Source organism: Fusarium phalaenopsidis, assembly GCF_050370095.1.
Source record: "Fusarium phalaenopsidis strain FUZ10S chromosome Unknown contig_32288, whole genome shotgun sequence".
Lineage (NCBI taxonomy): Eukaryota > Fungi > Ascomycota > Sordariomycetes > Hypocreales > Nectriaceae > Fusarium > Fusarium phalaenopsidis.
Genome location: NW_028145412.1, coordinates 687,729 through 704,953, shown reverse-complemented (window position 1 = coordinate 704,953; position 17,225 = coordinate 687,729). Strand labels below are relative to the sequence as shown.

At 51.5% G+C, this 17,225-nt stretch overlaps 7 protein-coding genes and 1 non-coding gene across 8 annotated transcripts; 4 read left to right on the top strand and 4 right to left on the bottom strand.

Moving 5' to 3' along the window:
• Nucleotides 1-563: 563 nt before the first annotated feature.
• Nucleotides 564-1,763, top strand: LRP88_03787 (uncharacterized protein; the record flags this gene model as incomplete). Its single annotated transcript, XM_083240396.1, has 5 exons — nucleotides 564-647; nucleotides 698-1,000; nucleotides 1,062-1,355; nucleotides 1,411-1,479; nucleotides 1,536-1,763. 5 exons carry the CDS (start codon nucleotides 564-566, stop codon nucleotides 1,761-1,763), a joined length of 978 nt encoding a protein of 325 aa, XP_083103686.1.
• Nucleotides 1,764-2,184: 421 nt separating this feature from the next.
• LRP88_03786 (uncharacterized protein) lies at nucleotides 2,185-2,889 on the bottom strand (the record flags this gene model as incomplete). Its single annotated transcript, XM_083240395.1, has 2 exons — nucleotides 2,185-2,751; nucleotides 2,803-2,889. The coding sequence occupies 2 exons, from the start codon at nucleotides 2,887-2,889 to the stop codon at nucleotides 2,185-2,187; spliced, it is 654 nt and encodes a 217-aa protein (XP_083103685.1).
• Nucleotides 2,890-3,432: 543 nt separating this feature from the next.
• LRP88_03785 (uncharacterized protein) lies at nucleotides 3,433-4,548 on the top strand (the record flags this gene model as incomplete). Its single annotated transcript, XM_083240394.1, has 1 exon — nucleotides 3,433-4,548. The coding sequence occupies one exon, from the start codon at nucleotides 3,433-3,435 to the stop codon at nucleotides 4,546-4,548; it is 1,116 nt and encodes a 371-aa protein (XP_083103684.1).
• Nucleotides 4,549-6,526: 1,978 nt separating this feature from the next.
• LRP88_03784 (uncharacterized protein) lies at nucleotides 6,527-7,195 on the bottom strand (the record flags this gene model as incomplete). Its single annotated transcript, XM_083240393.1, has 1 exon — nucleotides 6,527-7,195. The coding sequence occupies one exon, from the start codon at nucleotides 7,193-7,195 to the stop codon at nucleotides 6,527-6,529; it is 669 nt and encodes a 222-aa protein (XP_083103683.1).
• A 1,377-nt stretch (nucleotides 7,196-8,572) lies between these two features.
• LRP88_03783 lies at nucleotides 8,573-8,654 on the top strand. Its single transcript has one exon. It is a non-coding gene; the product is annotated as a tRNA-Arg (tRNA).
• Nucleotides 8,655-9,775: 1,121 nt separating this feature from the next.
• Nucleotides 9,776-11,476, top strand: LRP88_03782 (major facilitator superfamily domain-containing protein; the record flags this gene model as incomplete). The annotated part of the gene is made up of 4 exons (XM_083240392.1): nucleotides 9,776-10,054; nucleotides 10,106-10,420; nucleotides 10,500-11,125; nucleotides 11,179-11,476. 4 exons carry the CDS (start codon nucleotides 9,776-9,778, stop codon nucleotides 11,474-11,476), a joined length of 1,518 nt encoding a protein of 505 aa, XP_083103682.1.
• Nucleotides 11,477-11,755: 279 nt separating this feature from the next.
• Nucleotides 11,756-12,433, bottom strand: LRP88_03781 (carbohydrate-binding family 9-like protein; the record flags this gene model as incomplete). Its single annotated transcript, XM_083240391.1, has 1 exon — nucleotides 11,756-12,433. One exon carries the CDS (start codon nucleotides 12,431-12,433, stop codon nucleotides 11,756-11,758), a length of 678 nt encoding a protein of 225 aa, XP_083103681.1.
• A 2,368-nt stretch (nucleotides 12,434-14,801) lies between these two features.
• LRP88_03780 (aldehyde dehydrogenase family protein) lies at nucleotides 14,802-16,346 on the bottom strand (the record flags this gene model as incomplete). Its single annotated transcript, XM_083240390.1, has 3 exons — nucleotides 14,802-15,258; nucleotides 15,309-16,273; nucleotides 16,323-16,346. 3 exons carry the CDS (start codon nucleotides 16,344-16,346, stop codon nucleotides 14,802-14,804), a joined length of 1,446 nt encoding a protein of 481 aa, XP_083103680.1.
• Nucleotides 16,347-17,225: the final 879 nt, after the last annotated feature.

Here is a 17,225-nt window from a genome sequence, read left to right as displayed (position 1 = left end):
GGTGAACCAGGCTATTGTAGGTCATGTGGTACAGTGCCAACAGGGCATGTCATCAAGAGCAGGGCTCTCCCAGGAATGAATAGAATGGGAAAAGAAGTCCAGGTGCGTATCTTGGACACGACTTCTCCATTTGCGCTTATAGTACAGCTTTAGCAAGTTTGCCTGATCAGCAGGGAACCGGCCCGTTGATGACACGCGTCGCACTAATGCATGTCTACCGGCATCGCGGAGATAATTCTCGACGCTTTGTCCACTCTGCATAAGCCTCCGGGGCTAGCAACCACCAGTTCGAAGACAGATCGTGCATCGGAGATAACGCTTGAGCTCGAACAAGTCATACTATGATTGCAGATTGATGGATTCTTCTTCTCAAAGTGGAAAGGAGAGGCTATATTGCGAGGGTCAAGATCATCCGGCTTCGTCATGCTCACCGAATATCGTCACTTTAGCCAAGACTATAAATAAAGAGAGTTATCAAACCCAGACTTAGCAACACTATTCCAAGCCATTTACCATTTTTCAAGTCACCTCCGGGTCTCTGCTCTAGATTCCTGTTCTCTGCCATGCCGTCTCCCGCTCTTGACCAGTCCTTCTGGATCCCAGCTCCCACCTTGACCGAGAAGAACCTTGATGACCAACAAGGAAAGGTACGAAAGATTCTGGGTATTTAAATAACTCGGCACTGATTAAATTTCAGGTCTTCATAGTTACTGGCGGTTACGTTGGCGTGGGCTACCAAGTCAGTCGCATCCTCCATCAGAGACACGGCACCGTGTACATCGCTGGCAGAAGCAAACAGAAAGCTGATGCGGCCATTTCAGCAATCAAGAAGGAAAATCTATCGTCTCGAGGCCGTCTTGAGTTTCTTGAGCTTGACTTGGCCGACCTGGCAAGCGTCGCAAAGGCTGCCAGTCATTTCATGTCCCGCGAGGATCGCCTCGATGTCTTGACTAACAATGCCGGTGTATGCGAGCCACCTGTGGGTTCCAAAACATGTCAAGTAAGTTGAGCCAAATGTTGAACCTTTCTCACCACCAGTTCACTCTTCTCACAGACCATAGGGCCACGAACTGCAGATGGGGACCAACTGTCTGGGGCCGTTCCTCTTCACAAAACTGTTGCTTCCCATTCTCCGAAAGACTGCCTCCGCTGCGCCTCCAGGGGTGCGCGTTACATGGGCTGGCTCCCTTGGGGCTCACTTGCAGTCACCGCCAGACGGCATCCAGTTTGACGGCGATGGCTCGCCGAGAAACCACACCAGTCAAGGTGTCAATTACGGACAATCCAAGGCAGGAAACTTTTATCTTGCGCGAGAATTCTCCAAGAGACTCAAGGATGATGGCGTTGTCAGCGTGGTTTGTCCTCCAGAGTTGACTCAAGGCAGTGGAGGCAATGGAGCTAACAGAATAGGCCTTCAATCCTGGGAACCTCAGATCAGAAATGCAGCGACATGGAAGTACGATGCGCAAGGTACTCGTGGTAAGCCTGCCTACATTCACAATTCATCTGCAATCCTCCTAACAGAGTCCGCGTAGCATATCATGAGCCATCCGGCAGTCTACGGAGCCTACACCGAGCTCTACGCGGGCTGGTTCAAGGATATCACCTTGGAGAAAACCGGAGCTTGGGTCATTCCGTGGGGTCGCTTTGGTCACCTACGAGATGACATCGAGAAGGGATGCGAGAATGGCGTGTCAGCCAAGTTCTGGGCTTGGTGCGAGGCAGAGTCGAAGGAGTTCTGTTCAGAAGCAGCACAATATTAAGGCTTGGATGAGCTCATTAGGGCTTGCAGAGTTGTTGATCGGTTAGGATATGCGTCGGTGGAGGAATCAAGTGCGATTCAAATGCTGGTGACCGATTGCTTTACTCACCTAGCGCATCCCCATGTATCCCAATGTCCTGCAAACACTAGAAGGGACTAATTCACGGTCCTCGGCCTCCTAACTCCACGACACCAACGGCGCTCCCACGACTGGCATTTGGAAGCCATGCAGTGCGAACGGTATGAGCTTTTAATGGCAGCGAAATGTACAAGTGTATTACAGGTGTAGCTAACTACCCGACCCTACCTGTCTACCCAAGTCCAATCCACCCAAGCGAAATTCGATGCGCTCGCAGGATCGGCAACAATTCTGTCAAATCGGGATTACGTCTCTTACGACGTTCAATCCGTCCATCCTCGTACTACGGCATCGAAGCCTCCGCCCCGTTCTCTGTCGATGGCAGATTGATCTTGGGAACGGCAGGCAGTTCCTTCGACGTCTTCGCGATTTTCGTCGGTTCGAGCGGTGCTGAAGACCGTTTGCGCTTCAGAGACGGCTTCGGCGCAGGAGCCTGCTCTCCTGCCTCTTCTTCCGTCATCGACTGGGGCGAAGGGAGTTGAGCACCACGTGGCCGGGTTTGTTTCCGGGATCGCCGCAGCATCTTCTTCAATCGCAGTACCCTCCTTTCATTCTCGCCTTCAGACTCAGAGGTGGAGCTCGAGTCGAGATGCAAATCCTTTTCCAAGAACGCGATCCGTCGAGCCGCGGCCTCCTTTGCTAGGAGCCGGGGTGTCCTTGAGATGGGCCATTCCTCTGCAAAGTCTACACCATATATGTTGATGCGTATTCTTTGTCGCCAGGCGAGTTTTTCGAGTCGCTCGGTGAGGGTTTTGACGAAGGCGGGATCTGGGGAAGGGTATCGCAGGGCTGGAGTTTCCGGTGGCGGAACAAGCTCAGCCCCTTGGGTCGCTACAGGGCACGGGAGCGGCTGTTGATACTGTCAGCAGAATGCGCCGGGGCCATGATGGCGATGACATACGCCGACGCTATTCTCAAGAGCCTTGGCTAATGAGAATGTCCATGGGTAACTAAGACGGGGTGTCGATAACGTTGGCGGTGTCGCCATTGTCGGCGACGCCCGTCGCAATGGCGACGATCAAGTCCCTGGCAGCAAGATGGCTGGAATATCGGAATATGATGCTATACTTCGAAACATGGAGGATGGTTGCTGCTAGGGGCTATGAAGGTGATTATATGCGCGACTGGTGAATCATTTGATGTGAACATCTTCCTGAGTGTCACGGGAATGGGGAAGAACATCACGAAGTCACGTGAGCCGGTCGGCGCTTAACTTGTTCCGTTCCGGTAATCCCGTGCGCTACCCTAACGCCCAGAGCATAATGGAAATATCACATCATATGAACAGCTCAAGATCGTATAGAATGAGAAGAAAAGGACTCTACTTAAATCCTAGGCTCTAAAAAGTTTTCTTCTAAATTTTATAAAATCCAGTTATCGTTTCCAAACCTCATCCCAATCTTTATATGAGTATAGACATTCCTCAGGTGGGTTTAGGCCGCGAGCCCCACCACACGTCACAACGCCAACCGTGAAAACATCTCAACATTCTTCACTTAAAGGGCCCTTTAGGCCTCGCAAGTCTACTTCTATGGCCACTCCAGCTAGCGATGCAACAGAGTGGGATCCTCTTGGTCCGAATGCCCCTGCAGGAAACGCTCTTGTTGTGTTACGCCCCGAAAATGCAGCTGCAAAACTAGCCTTTTCCGACGTTGTTGACTTTATCAAGGAGCAAGACGACGATGACGATGACAATGACGATGACGGGCACGGTCTTCGGTCTCGCTTCTCTCGATACATGTGGTTTTCCGACGAACAAGTCTATGACCCTGCAGTTAATCGGCTCGTGAACCATCAGCTCAAATTGTCGCTCGATGGCTCGTCGTCGCCGTCCTCTGGCGCCTCAAGTGACCACTTCTCGCAGGACGTCAGGATCTGGACCGGCTTCTTCTTCCTCGACCCAAACACTCCTCCCCTCCTTCAGCGCTTGGGCTGGTCTGTAGGACGTCTTAGCCAGAAGAATTTGGCCTTGGGAAGAGCAAATGTCGACTTGCTGCTCACTACCAGCCGGAGCAGCCAAGTTGCTCGTAGACACGCTTTTATCTCTTTCTCTACTGAAACACGTCTAGCCCGAGTTTCTCTGGAGTCTGGGAGTTCGGTCACGGTCAATAACCATTCTTTAACGTCCCGTGGCAGCAATGTAAGCTGCGTCAACGCACAGAACTCGGTGTCCTTTGAGGATCTCCGGTACACTCTCGAGTATACGCCGCACTGCTATCGACCCGAAGGCCAAGCCGGCCTTGAAGAATATGTCAACGCTCTTCATGGTGATGACCAGCCGACTAAGGAAGCTCTCCTTGCAACCCCTACACCGACGCTTAACTCTCAAACGATAGGAAGGTATTCTGTCACGGGCTTGATTGGCATGGGTTCGTTTGGTCGTGTCCGCCCTGCGACCGATCCACAACGTGACCGATTGGTAGCTATCAAGACGATTGAGGTCAGGGCCAGCAATGCCCAGGCTATTCGTCGGAAACTTGACCTGATGGACAATCTCTCGAGGCTCACCAATGCAGAGAAGCAGACAAACATGCTGAGGGTCATCGAAACCATTCATGTGCCAGGAACTCGAATCGATGAGTTCCACGTGATATTAGAGCCATTTGTCGAAATTACTTTCGAGAAGATGCCGCAGGGAACTCAGTAAGAAGACCCCTTACAGTGCCTCTGCCTAGTGTTGACGTGTATTTGCTAGTCGCAACAAGCTCGAAATAATTCTACGTGACTGTCTTCAGGGCCTTGCGTTTCTCCACGCACACCGCTTTGTACACGCGGATATCAAGCCCACCAATATTGGCCTCCGGAACCTTCAACTGAACCAATGCCACAAGGAGGCTCCGTCTTCTCCACCGTTCTCTCCCCGCCGTCTCCACGCCGTCATCCTCGATATCGACTCGATAGAGAGTATTCCGCAAGGTAGAACCACGATTGTTTCCCGCCCGGGAACGAACGGCACAGTGGGGTTTCACTCACCAGAGCATGAAAGCTCAGAGTATGACGGCAGGACCGACATTTGGGCGTTGGGCGTCAGTTTCTTCAGGGTTCTCTTTGGCAGACTACCATGGTCGTACGGGAAGCAAGGGAACCCGTGGAGAAATGATGCTCCTGATCAAGAACAATCGCGAGCCCACTTTCACTCCAAATACAGGTCTGCGCTATATCAGATATCAGAGCGTGCCGGGATCCATAGAGGTAAGAGGTTCAACATCTGTAGTACACAAACTGACTCTAGACTAGACCCTGTTTGTGATTTCTTGACGTGCTCTTTTCGCTTCTCGGGCTCGAAAGTCGGTGCACAGAGGAGACCGCGACCAACTAGTGCGGCCTGTTTGGAGACCCTGTTTGCACAGTCAGGATTTCTTAGAAAAAGGGCTTCAAACGAACAAGCTCTTGCAACCACTGCAGCGAGCACGTCGAACACCGGCGGACCAAAGCGGCTAGCAGAGACTGAGAGCCGAGAGGGCCGGGTCCAACGACAACGAAGCGAAACAAATTGCCCGATACACGCACAAAAGGAGACATGAGCGTTGGAGAGTACCTAGGCCAGTTGAACCAAGAGAGCAGCCAAAACAATGATCAATTTGTAAAGATTCAACTTTTCCTGGAACCCACCCACCAAGTTTCAAAAGCAATCCTTCTCATCATTACCAGACTCCCACATATCCAATCTCCCTACCACCACCAGAGGCCCGTCCGTGGCTCAAAGAAGTCCCCAAAAATTGTCGTTTCCATGTCTTCAATGTCTGTCAGGCCCTCCTGTGTCTGACCCGATACGCTCGCAGCCGCCTTTTGCGCACGCCTCTCCTTCCGATACATCCTTTTCTCAAACCTGGTCATACAGGGCGGCGCCTTGTGCACATCCCCAAAAAGGGTCCGCATCCTCTGTCCCTCCTCAGTGTCATCCTCGGCCTCGGTCTCGATGCACGCTAACCTGCGTCGCACCCTTCTCAAGCGCTTCTTCTCACGCTTGCAAAGGTTGAGTGATGAGTGAAGATAGTCGGATTCCCTCTGCTGCTCAACAAACTCGAGCTTGATGTTGACCCAATTCAGGGCAGGACTAGACACGTCGAAACTTGGGGCAAACCCGGAGTATTTACCTCTCTATGCAGACAATGGCAAGTCTTGGTGCGTCTCAGCCAGCTTCTTATAATCCCAGGGTTGACCAACATTGAAGTTGGTCTTGAGAAAGGAGGCTCCGCCAAGAAAGGGTTCTATGCCTTGCAGATAGGCCGTCGTCGGGAAATAAAAGATATCTCGATATGGCTGTGGGAAAAGGCTCTGAGAAGAGCATTCGGCGTATGCCTTCAGCCAGACAACGTTTGGATGAACCTGCGTGTCGAATACTTCGGACGATAGGTTCAGGTCAGGATTTCCGTCTAAAAAAAAAAAAAAAGGAAAAGGTCCCAGCAGGCATGCCCTCGCTCATAACCTCCATGACATGAAATCCCCAGGAAGCCAAAGCGGAACTAGTCAGGGACTGATTGAGTGTCCAGGTCAGCTGTTCAACGCCTAGGACCGTCAGCGTGTCTGTGGGTGTCTTTGTAAATCCATCAATGTCAGAGACGACGGTTCTGTCCCCGCCATGTCCTCTTTTCGGTTGTTTGAAATACATCAGATTGTACTTTTCAGGTCCAAACGTGATACTGAGAGGCCTCGCGATATCCAGGAGTCTCTTGTGTATGACTGCCAGAGCCCTGCAGTTGCGCTCGTAGCTTTTGGACAGCGATGAGGTAAGTATCGTCGACGAAAGAAAAGGTGTAGGCTTTGACGTCGCCCAATCTTCCCTTTGAATCCTTTTTCTCTCTCAAAAACACTCCCATAAGAGGGGATGCGAAGATGGGGAACAAAATGAGCGAGAGCGGTGAGCCCTGGGGAATACCCGTCTGTAAGCCAATGCTATCAGACTTGTAGCCAGTCATGTGAAAGCGGACGCGGCGGTTGGAGAGGAACGATCGGTTGAAGGCAATGATCCAGTCTGGCATGCTTTCGTCGACCAGCCTCTTGAGCAGTTCTGCCCTGTCAACATCGTCATAGGCACCGCTAATGTCAAGAGCGAGCAACGTGACAGCTCTAGGGCTAGATTCGGACCAAGCACCATAGACGATGACCAGCATGAACTGTAGCGCTTCCGTGGTAGATCTACCACCAAACTGGGTTGACACGAAGCGATCCTTGAGAGCGGCAACCATCCCCAGCGCCAATATCTTCTCCAGCAGCTTACCCATGCATGACAGCAATGCAATGGGCCGCCAGCTTTTGGGGAGACGGGGTTCTCTGGCGGATTTCCGTGCCATGATCAGGATCGAGTCTTTGAAGACGGCCGGATGGTAGCAGCGGCAGTAATCCGTCATCCTGTCAACTCAACTCATGGGCTCGACATTCAATTCTCCGTACCACAAAGGATGATCTTTCTGATTACAACATTATGGCCAACCATATATGCTATCTATTTATATTAGAAGATGGCGCAGTAGGTTCGTATTATAGCACGAGCGCCATAACACTACTTTCTATGCGAGCTTGTCCTGTGCGGGTTATTTTCGTCGGGTAGCTTTCTTCTCGGGTTTATGCAAACAAAAATCTGCAAGGGGGGTTGTCTTTGAGTGATATTTCGGGGCCAGGTTGGTGATACGACAGGTATTGGGAGGCTGTATTACAAGACGGAGATTTATTCACCTTCAAGGACAATCTAGCCACCAGGAGGACCCTTGCCCACGATAAACGACCGCATACAGTTGACGAGAGTCATGAGTACGGCAATCTTACCGCCTCGTCTGACTTGATGCAGGCACTATCCCATCCTGCAACCCGAACAAAGATGGAAAGCCATTAATGGTTGTTGAAGCTTGCTTCCGCAGTAACAAGACTAGCGACCTAAGTATTCAAGTTGGTCAGGTGCTTGCCACTCCGTATTTTAGGTAAGTTCTCATCCAAAATGTCCAAGACATGGCGTCCCTTCTTCACAAGCTATGACCTGAACCATCACCAGGGACCCTGGGACTATCGCCAACCAATGCGCGTAAGTAGGAGCCCGCGTCGAAGGGAATGATTTCCTGGCACCGCACAAACGACGTGTCGTTGTCGATTCTCGTCCACTCCTTTACGCAGGGTGAAGGCCCATCAAGACCTTGAATGGCCGGAGAGTCTGCCCTGGTAGCGCAAGAGAGGATGCCCAAATCCTCTCGCAATTCTGTGCCCCGTAAATCTCGTGAACGCCTCCTTAAGACTTAGAAGATAGTCGGACCCGAAGATGTCGATGTCCTTCTCGAGTTGGTTCCTTAAGCACGATATATATCTTATCGCGAATGTTTGAACACTCCCAGCGTGAGTAGCCAGTAACATGGACAGCAGTAACATGGACAGCAAGCTTTGTTTATCCCTAGGCAAGACAGGTTGACGAGCATTCTCCATCTTGATGACGGACAGGACGCCAATCTATACCTTCTCTGTGATCGAATCCAGCATCGCTCCGGAGTGATACAAGTCTCGAACTGGCCTTACAAGGAGCTTCCATTTCAGTGCGGCCCTCCCAGAAAGGAGAGTCACGTGCTTGACATGGGCGTGGTTTCGGGCTGCTGTCTTGATGCTTGTTTCTACGGCCCGAAAATCACAGCAAGCAACCACGGTCGTGTGGCCCAATGGGTACGAAACCTCAATAACAGTTCCTCCATGATCCAATGGCACTAACAATTCCTCCAGCAAGGCGTCTGACTACGAATCAGAAGATTGTGGGTTCGATCCCCATCATGATCAGCTCTCTTTTTGCTTGTGGGCGTTGAGGGTTGTGCGGTTCCACTGTGGGCCTCTATGTTTTTGCCGGTTGAGTCAAAGCATGGGTTGTGCAAGTCTGGTAAGAGTCCCAGTTGGTTGAGATTAGAGAGTTAGAGTTGGAGGTATCTACCAAGGGAAAATTCATCCTTTCTTTGCTTTTGTAGCCTGAGTACTGCTCCCCTAACTCGGTTCCGGTCCAGCACTCTTCAGAGACTGCACTCACCGTTGTCAAAAGAAATCGCTGCGAAGCTTCCATTCAGTGATGCGCGGCATAGGGCCTATTCAATAGTCATGTCTTGGTCCAGGGAAGCCTCGGAAACTTGAGTCTTTTGCCCACCTTCAGCTCGGGTTCCGGTTTTCTTCGGCATGTGTTTCTAACAAAGTATCTGATGTTGAGGAGATCCTCGTATCCCAAGACACATATGAGTTGATCTTAGTAGGAAACACGGGTTGAAAAGGCCATATGGCCCCCATTCAAGCAGCTGGAGCGGCACAAATCTCACCCATGCACGTAACCAATCCATCGTACGTGGCCAGTTACCGGCCTCTGAAGCCTCTGAGCGGAATCTGACATGCCTATCATGCTTACTGATCGACAATCTTGCGTCGGCTGTTTATAGAAACTGCAACTGTTGCAACCAGTCGAATGCTCGATAAAGACCAAGCCGAGTTGCCTTGCTATTCTTACCGACCAGATACAGTAGCTATCTCATGGTTACATGCCATCCATGTTTCACAAGATACTGCCCTCACGAGGCCCGATAAGAAATGCTGACGGTCCCCTGGCCTCCCTGTCTGACGCTAAGGATAACGCGCTTGATCGGCACTTTTTACTGCCCAATCTGAGCAGTTGATCCTTCGGCGTATTTCTCACCCCGCACCACTCTGCCCTATCAGCACGTTCCATGGAAGGCCAGCTGATATGTAACGTCGCATGAGGGAGCTCGTGTTTCTGGCAGCCTCGCGATGGTGTTGCGACGGGGTTTGAACCGCGATCATTCAACACTGGGTATAAAGCTTCACGCAGCTCCACATTCAACGGTTCGGTCCGTCCAGAGACGATTTGTTCATCTCAATTCGACGCATTGATAGCTTCTGCAACCATGTCGTCCAAGAACCCAGCTGGTACTGACGCGTCTCCGACTGCCGACGTCGACGCCACGCCACACGTGCCGAACGACACGGTAGACACGGTCGACCTGCCTCGTGGATGGAAGTATCGACGAATTCACCTCTTTGGAAAGATTCTCCCCTGGTATGCGTCTCCTCGGATCCAGCTGGGCATGGTCGCCTTTGTGTGCTTCATGTGTCCTGGCATGTTCAATGCCTTGGGTGGCATGGGAGGGGGTGGAAAGACGGACGCGACGCTGGCCGATAACATGGTTAGTAATTGAGATTGATGGTTCATCGGTAAAAGCTCATGTTCGCGATAGAACACGGCCCTATACGCGACATTCGCCGTCTTTGGCTTCTTCGGAGGCACCTTTGTCAATAAGCTCGGAGTGAGGTGGACGCTGGCTTTTGGAGGTGTTGGCTATGGCCTCTACGCCATCAGTCTGCTTGTCTCGGAGCACAAGCATGTTCCGGGCTTCAACATCTTTGCTGGAGTCTGGCTGGGTATCTGTGCTGCTCTTCTGTGGACGGCGCAGGGCACCATCATGATTTCGTACCCGCACGAGAGCCAGAAGGGACAGTACTTTGCCTGGTTCTGGGGGATCTTCAACATGGGCGCTGTCATTGGCAGCTTGGTAAGTCACTCCAACCTGGGATCTGGGCTACATTGCATTCTGCAGCTCCATGTGCCACATCCAACTAACTCCATCCTAGATCCCTCTCGGTGAGAACATCAACGTCAAGGTGAACAAGACAGTCAGCGACGGCACTTATATCGGCTTCATCGTTCTCATGTTCTTTGGCGCTTGCCTGGCCCTCACTCTCTGCAACGCTGGTGACATTGTCCGCAAGGATGGCTCCCGCGTCATCCTGATGAAGAATCCGACCTGGCAGAGTGAACTCATTGGTCTCTACGAGACACTCAAATTCGAGCCTTTTGTCATTCTCCTCTTCCCCATGTTCTTCTCTTCCAACTGGTTCTACGTCTACCAGCAGAACGCGGTGAACGGTGCCTACTTTAACACCCGAACCAAGGCCCTCAACAGTCTGTTGTACTGGTTGTTCCAGATTATCGCCGCCGGTATCTGGGGCTATCTCCTCGATGTCGAGAGCGTCAGGCGTACTATTCGTGCAAAGGCTGCTCTTGCTGTCCTCTTTGTTCTTACCTTTGCCATCTGGGGAGGCGGGTATGCCTTTGAAAAGACGTACACTCGCGCCAGCGTTGATCCGAAGGCGGGCTACACTGGTGCCGACTGGGAGGACTCGGGTTATGTTGGGCCCATGTTCTTGTACATGTTTTATGGCTTCTACGATGCTTGCTGGCAAGCCAGTGTTTATTGGTACGTTGGTCTTGTTGTGTTTCTTCTCATGTTGATACTAACGGGCAGTTCAGGTTCATCGGCGCCCTCTCCAACTCTGGTCGTCGATCTGCCAACTACGTTGGTTTCTACAAAGGCATTCAGTCTGCTGGCTCGGCAATCATGAACCATCTTGACGCGCGCAAGACCCCCTTCAGGACAGAGTTCATCAGCAACTGGGTTCTGCTCTCCGTTTCTCTTGTGGTGGCTGCTCCTGTCATTCTGCTCAAGATCCGCGACCATGTCGACACGGAGGATGACCTGAAGGGAACAGATGAGACCCTTGCGGATGTTTTGCCTGCGGGCCACCCTGAGAAGAGAGTTGAGGCATGAGTTTCGGTGAGCGATTATTAGTTCATGGCGAGGCGTCATGTGATGATGGGTTTGCTGTTATTGAGGGGAGAGATGGCAGGATAAGCATGTTTCGGTATAATAAATTGAGTTTATTGGATTGACTATGAGAGATTGACTATGAGAACTCGTTTCTGGTTGGTCTTGGGAGTTGAGCATTCTTCAGCGCTTCAAGTAGATAGCCGAGCGAACAGCGAAAGTTGCCACACATTCACAACCATCCAACGCACAACCTTGCTCCAACCTTGCTCCAACCTTGGCTCAGACGAACTTGACATTTCCAAAGTACTTGGTGATGTGGAAGCTGGCCTTGTTTGGTGAGCTCCAAGCACCGAGCTCCTGATCAGGGAATGTGGATGGACTGGTGACTGTGCGGAAAAAGTTCATCCTCCACCTGGTACCCTTGGCAGCACCATCGTCGACGTTGAAAAGACCCAAGGGGATCTTGACCTTGCTGACCCAGCACTCGGCAGCCTTGTCAAGCTTCGTCGTGGCAGAGAAGCCATCAGCTGCTGGGTTGGAGACGAAAAAGTGATCGAACGGCGCGCCCTCGGCCCTATCCTTGGACGGGTTGTAAACGAACGCTTGATATGTCACATTGTTGGGGTTGACTTCGAACTCTAGGTAGGTCTTGGGATCATCGGTGCCCTTGTAGATGAAGGCTTCCATGACCTCGTACTCCCAGATGTCATCGTTAGTGCCCTGCTTGGGATCGAAGTAGAAGTTGGTCTCGTTGTGGGCGGTAAAGGTCAACGAGAGCGAGGTTCGCGTGTAGCAGAGATCGACCTTGGTGAGGGGGAAGTCGGTCTGGTCAGGGACAGACTTGGAGTAGCTGATGGTGCCGACCCTGGGGCATGCTGGAACGTTGACAGAGGGGACCCTGACGGCGTTGGCCAGACTGACGATGGTGGTGAGTGCAACAATAGCCAGAGAATGCATCATGATAGCTTTGACTTGACAGTCTGGGGAAACGTTTTGCTCGGCTCTGTACAGGTTTAATAAGTCAATCAAGAGTGGGTTAACGCAGCGCCGATCCCATTTAGTTGCCGTAGGGCACCCGACTTACTGTCAGACAGGATCAATTCCCCAGTCACCATCAGCCCTGGGTGTAACCCTGCCATCTAAATGAAACAGAGACATTCAATTTGCAACGTAGCACTGCCTCGGCGGCCATTGGTCAAGGTCGTTGCACCGCGACGAGGTTGGCCAGCCGAAAAGTAACACCACGTTCCCGCAGCTAATCCCAAAAGGCAGAGTAGAACGTGACCTCTGCTGCAGGTTGTTCACGCGTGAGATTACCGTGATAAGCTGTGAGTTGGGGAAACAAGTGCGGGGACGAGATGACAAGTTTCGACCTTGCCGAATAAGAAGGGCGAGCAATGCAAGGACACCCTGGAGCGTATTTTTGACGACGTACGGAGCGAGCTGTTGGCCTGGGCAATCAACCCAGGGCAGGCGAGTGCCTCCGAGCCGTACAGCAAGAGAGAAAATATGCCCTCCCTCACGCGAAATCAATTTTGCCTGTCTGACTGCTTGCTTGCTTGCCTGCTTGTGAAATCGGGCATTAGGGTACGTATGATGAATCGCCAAAATCGGACCTGAAGGCTTAGATTAAACAAGGCTCTGCCTTCTACTCCTCTCCCCCCGCGCCTGCAAAGGTCAAGTCTGGCACAAGGGAAGCCAACCTACTGAGGATACTCAGCGTACGAGCTCGCGCCCAAAGACTGTCTTAAAGAACAAGACTGATCAAACTTCCTCTAGCTATCTACTGGCGGGAGGCAAGGGATCGCCAGTAAGGGTACCAGATTGGACTGGAGTGAGCTGTGGCTCTTGTAGAGTCTGCAACCTTGTAGGGTTCTCTGAGGGTGACGCAAACGAAACCCAACGAAATTAAAATGGTGACAGGCTTAGCTGAATATGCAAGGCCACTCGGTCAATTTCTTCGGGTCTCTGTGCTGCCACTCTGCTATGAGGAGGACCCGACGATAATCGACCGAAAAGGACAGGCTCGTACAGCAAGCAGTGGCACCGCGCTCGTTCTCTGACACGAACCCACCGCGCCATCCGCCATGTTAAAATAGAGATATCACATAAGCTCTTGTACCGTGATGTAATACTTTGTAATAAAATGCACAAAGCGCATATCAGCTCGGAGTGAGTGGTTGGGGACATGGCTAGGTAGTTCCTCTCAGCGACGAAGCAACTCATCAAAATCATTCAGAAATGGCATGCTAGGGATCCTTGCGCCATGGCCGCTCGGCTGCCTATAGAATATACATTATTAAATTAGTTGTGTTAATTTCATTGACATGTTTTTGGCAGGAGTATTGTGTTCTTTGTTATAGTTGAAGCTCGGCCCTTGATGGGATAACTAAGCCTGAAGATAGTCTTTGGCAGGAGATGGTGTGACAACTCAAACATTGTCGCTCTGACAAGTAACCATGAATTTTGTACACACAAGCCCTGGCCTTTCATGAGTCAATTATTGCGTAGTAAGTTGTTTCACCAAGCCATAACTTGACAAACGTCTCCTGCCAGTGTCCCTGCCGAGCCATCTGCTGTATTTTCTGGGGAGCCTGGAGCAACATGGTAGCTGCGTACCCACGGCTCATACTCTGCCATGGTATTGGCTATTTAATATTCAGAGTTGGCTATTAACACGGCGAAGAGACAGAATCTTGAGACTACTACGAGATTGCTCGCTTAACCCAAGACCTCCCTCCTGGTTCTTCAGTCTGAGTATAAGTCCTGCAACCACAGACTTCTTTATCGTAGGATCTCATCTTCTTTGGAGGAAAACAGCAGTCCAGCCGTTTCTGAACAGCCAATTGCAATTAAGCCAGGACAAAAGCAAGTTTTGGATGAACACCAGGGAGTCTTCCTCGACCTACGAGCTGCTGATTAGAAACTCGGGAGCTATGGTGGGATCGAATATATGTTCCGTACATACAATCTCTGCTCCGTTTATTTGAAAAATGATGTTACAGCTATCCATTTTACTCAAAGCCTCCTTGGTTTGGATGGGTTGTGCCGCCACTCAACGCCCAAGTTGCTAGGTATCATCCACCTGTGCCTGATGAGCTAGCCTATGGCTGGGGGGACGAAGAGCTATGATTCAACAAGACATTTAAATCTTGCGAGTTGGACTGGGATTTGAAAGTGGCCTATCTGATAGAAGGAACGACCACGGGCAAGAACTTGTAGCTTTACAAGTCCTTGGTTCTTTGACTGTTTCAGTTTCATCCAATCCTTGCCCAAACCCCAGCTTCGCCTCGTATTCCTGAGCGATAACGGCCTGCTAGCAACTTCATGCAAAGATCTTCTTCCAAACCCAAAGACTCCTGCTATTGGTATAATGCTTGAATCCCTCAATGCCCCACTCCATGCCAATGCCACTCTCCTTGTGTCCACCGAACGGCACGTTGGGCGCGACATCAAAGTGAGAGTTGATCCACACGCTTCCCGCGCTCAACTGGCGACCCATTCTCTCAGCCCGGTCCAGATCCTTGCTCCAGACTGAGGCGCCGAGACCTGTCTCGAGGGCGTTGGCGCGGTCGATGACGTCTTGTTCGTCGGACCACTTGAGGAGCGGGACGATGGGGCCAAAGGGCTCTTCCACGACGATGCGTGAGTCTTCGGGTGGGTTGTCGATGATGGCGGGTTCAATGAGGTAGCCTTTAGATGTCTCTCGGATCTTGCCTTCAAGAGCGACGTTCCATCCTTGTTTCTCAATCTCTGAGTACATGTTCTTGACAAGCTCATATCTGGTGTGTGTGTTAGCATATTTGGCCAACAGCAATTAGAGACAGCTTACTGCATGCTGTTCTGCACTGGCCCGACAACCACGCCCTCCTCAAAGGCACCACCGGTCTTGACGTGATTCTTTGTAAACTCAACCATGGCATCTCTGAACTGGTCATAGATCTTCTCGTGCACGTAGACTCGCTTGGTCAACATGCAAATCTGGCCCGAGTTCAAGAATGACAGCATTGTAATCTTGGGAAGACACTTTTCGATATCAACGTCCTCACAGACAATCGCAGCATCGTTTCCGCCCAACTCCAGAACGACTCGCTTCAACGTCTTGGAGCAGCTGGCAGCAATCTTCTTACCGGTGGCAATTGATCCTGTGAAACTGATCATGTCGATGCCAGGATGGGCCGTCATCCAAGGGCCCAGGTTGTCGTCGCCGCTGAGGACCTGGAATACACCTGGGGGGAAGATTGACATTCCAATCTCACCAAACTTGAGATCGCAGTATGGAGTGAATGGAGAGGGCTTCATGATGACGGCATTGCCGGTCATGATCGCGGGACCGACTTTGCCCATTCCCAGGAGCATAGGCCAGTTCCAAGGAACGATGGCGCCGCAAACGCCCAGTGGGGGAAAGGTCGAGGTAATTCTTCTCTCCTCCGTGTCTTCGATAATATCATCCTTAACCTCCATGGTGGCAAAGGTCCGTAGCCAAGTCAAGGTCATGTCCATCTCCTGTCCGGCCAAGCCCAAAGGCTTGCCTTGCTCCATGGACTGCAGCTTCTCAAGCTCATGACGGTTGGCCTCAACGGCATCGGCGAAAGCGAGCATTAGCTTGCTTCGTTCCTCGTGGGTGGTCTTGGACCACTTATTAAATGCGACACGGGCATGCTTGACTGCGAGATCTAGCTGCTCCTCGGTAGCGACAGGGACCTCGTACAGAGCCTGCTCCGTGGACGGATCGATCGAGTGCCGGGTCTCTGGGGTGGCGACGAACTCGCCATTGACGATGTTACCAGGGTAGGTCTAGAAAGAGTTAGCAGGGTTCAGTACAGCGGACAGGGGATTGACAGACGGAAATGTCGATTTTGACGGCCATGTTGTCTCTTTGCTTATTCTGCGCAAACTTTGTTGAGCAAACGGATCGTCGGGTGCACAAGCTACCAGGCACTTTATTTACGTCTCGGGAGCTCCGTCGAGGGGACATCATGAGCCGATCTTACGGGCTATGCTCCTGCAGCTCGCTGACATGGGGTCAATTGGTCCTTGCATGCTCCGTACGTACGGCCCAATCGCATCCAATCCAAACAGTCCTGGACCTTGAGGACAGCCCCCGCGGAACCTGAATCGGGACAGCTTGGCGAGACGCGGAGCTCTGGAGCTGTTGGTTCTCAACTGCGGAGTAACACCCGCGTTGGAGTGAAGCCAGGGTGACGTCGCACCATCACTAACGATACGACCTGACAGATCCACAAATGGAGTATGGCTGAAGAGGGGAAATCTTCAAGCCTCGGTCGACATGAAGACGTCACTTTTCCAATCTCTCCTGATTTCTCAGAGCGGGGAAAGATGAATACCACTTGCCCTTTGCAGGACAATTCAAAGGCCATTAGCATTTTCCCCTGACCTTGCAAAAAAAAAAAACACCCAAGACATGTGTTGGTTGTCGATCACCACTGCACCCCTGCTCCCCGTTTTCACCACCTAAACTCTAATTCCCCCGTAGACCTGCAGATGGAATCGATTGTTTTGATCTTCCTCTTCTGCTACTCTATTTGGATGCCGTTTTCCGCTTTCCTTCTCAAAACGGGTCTGGTGCGAGTGTTAAAGGATTAGGGGTACAGGAATAGCGCAGGCAGATAACGGTCATGTCGTTAGCTCGTTTGTCAAGCTGCTCTAGTCACCCACCCGGACGTGGATGCTCCCGCTCAGGTAACTTTGCCCTTAGTTTCATTCGTGACAGGTCATGAACCTTGAG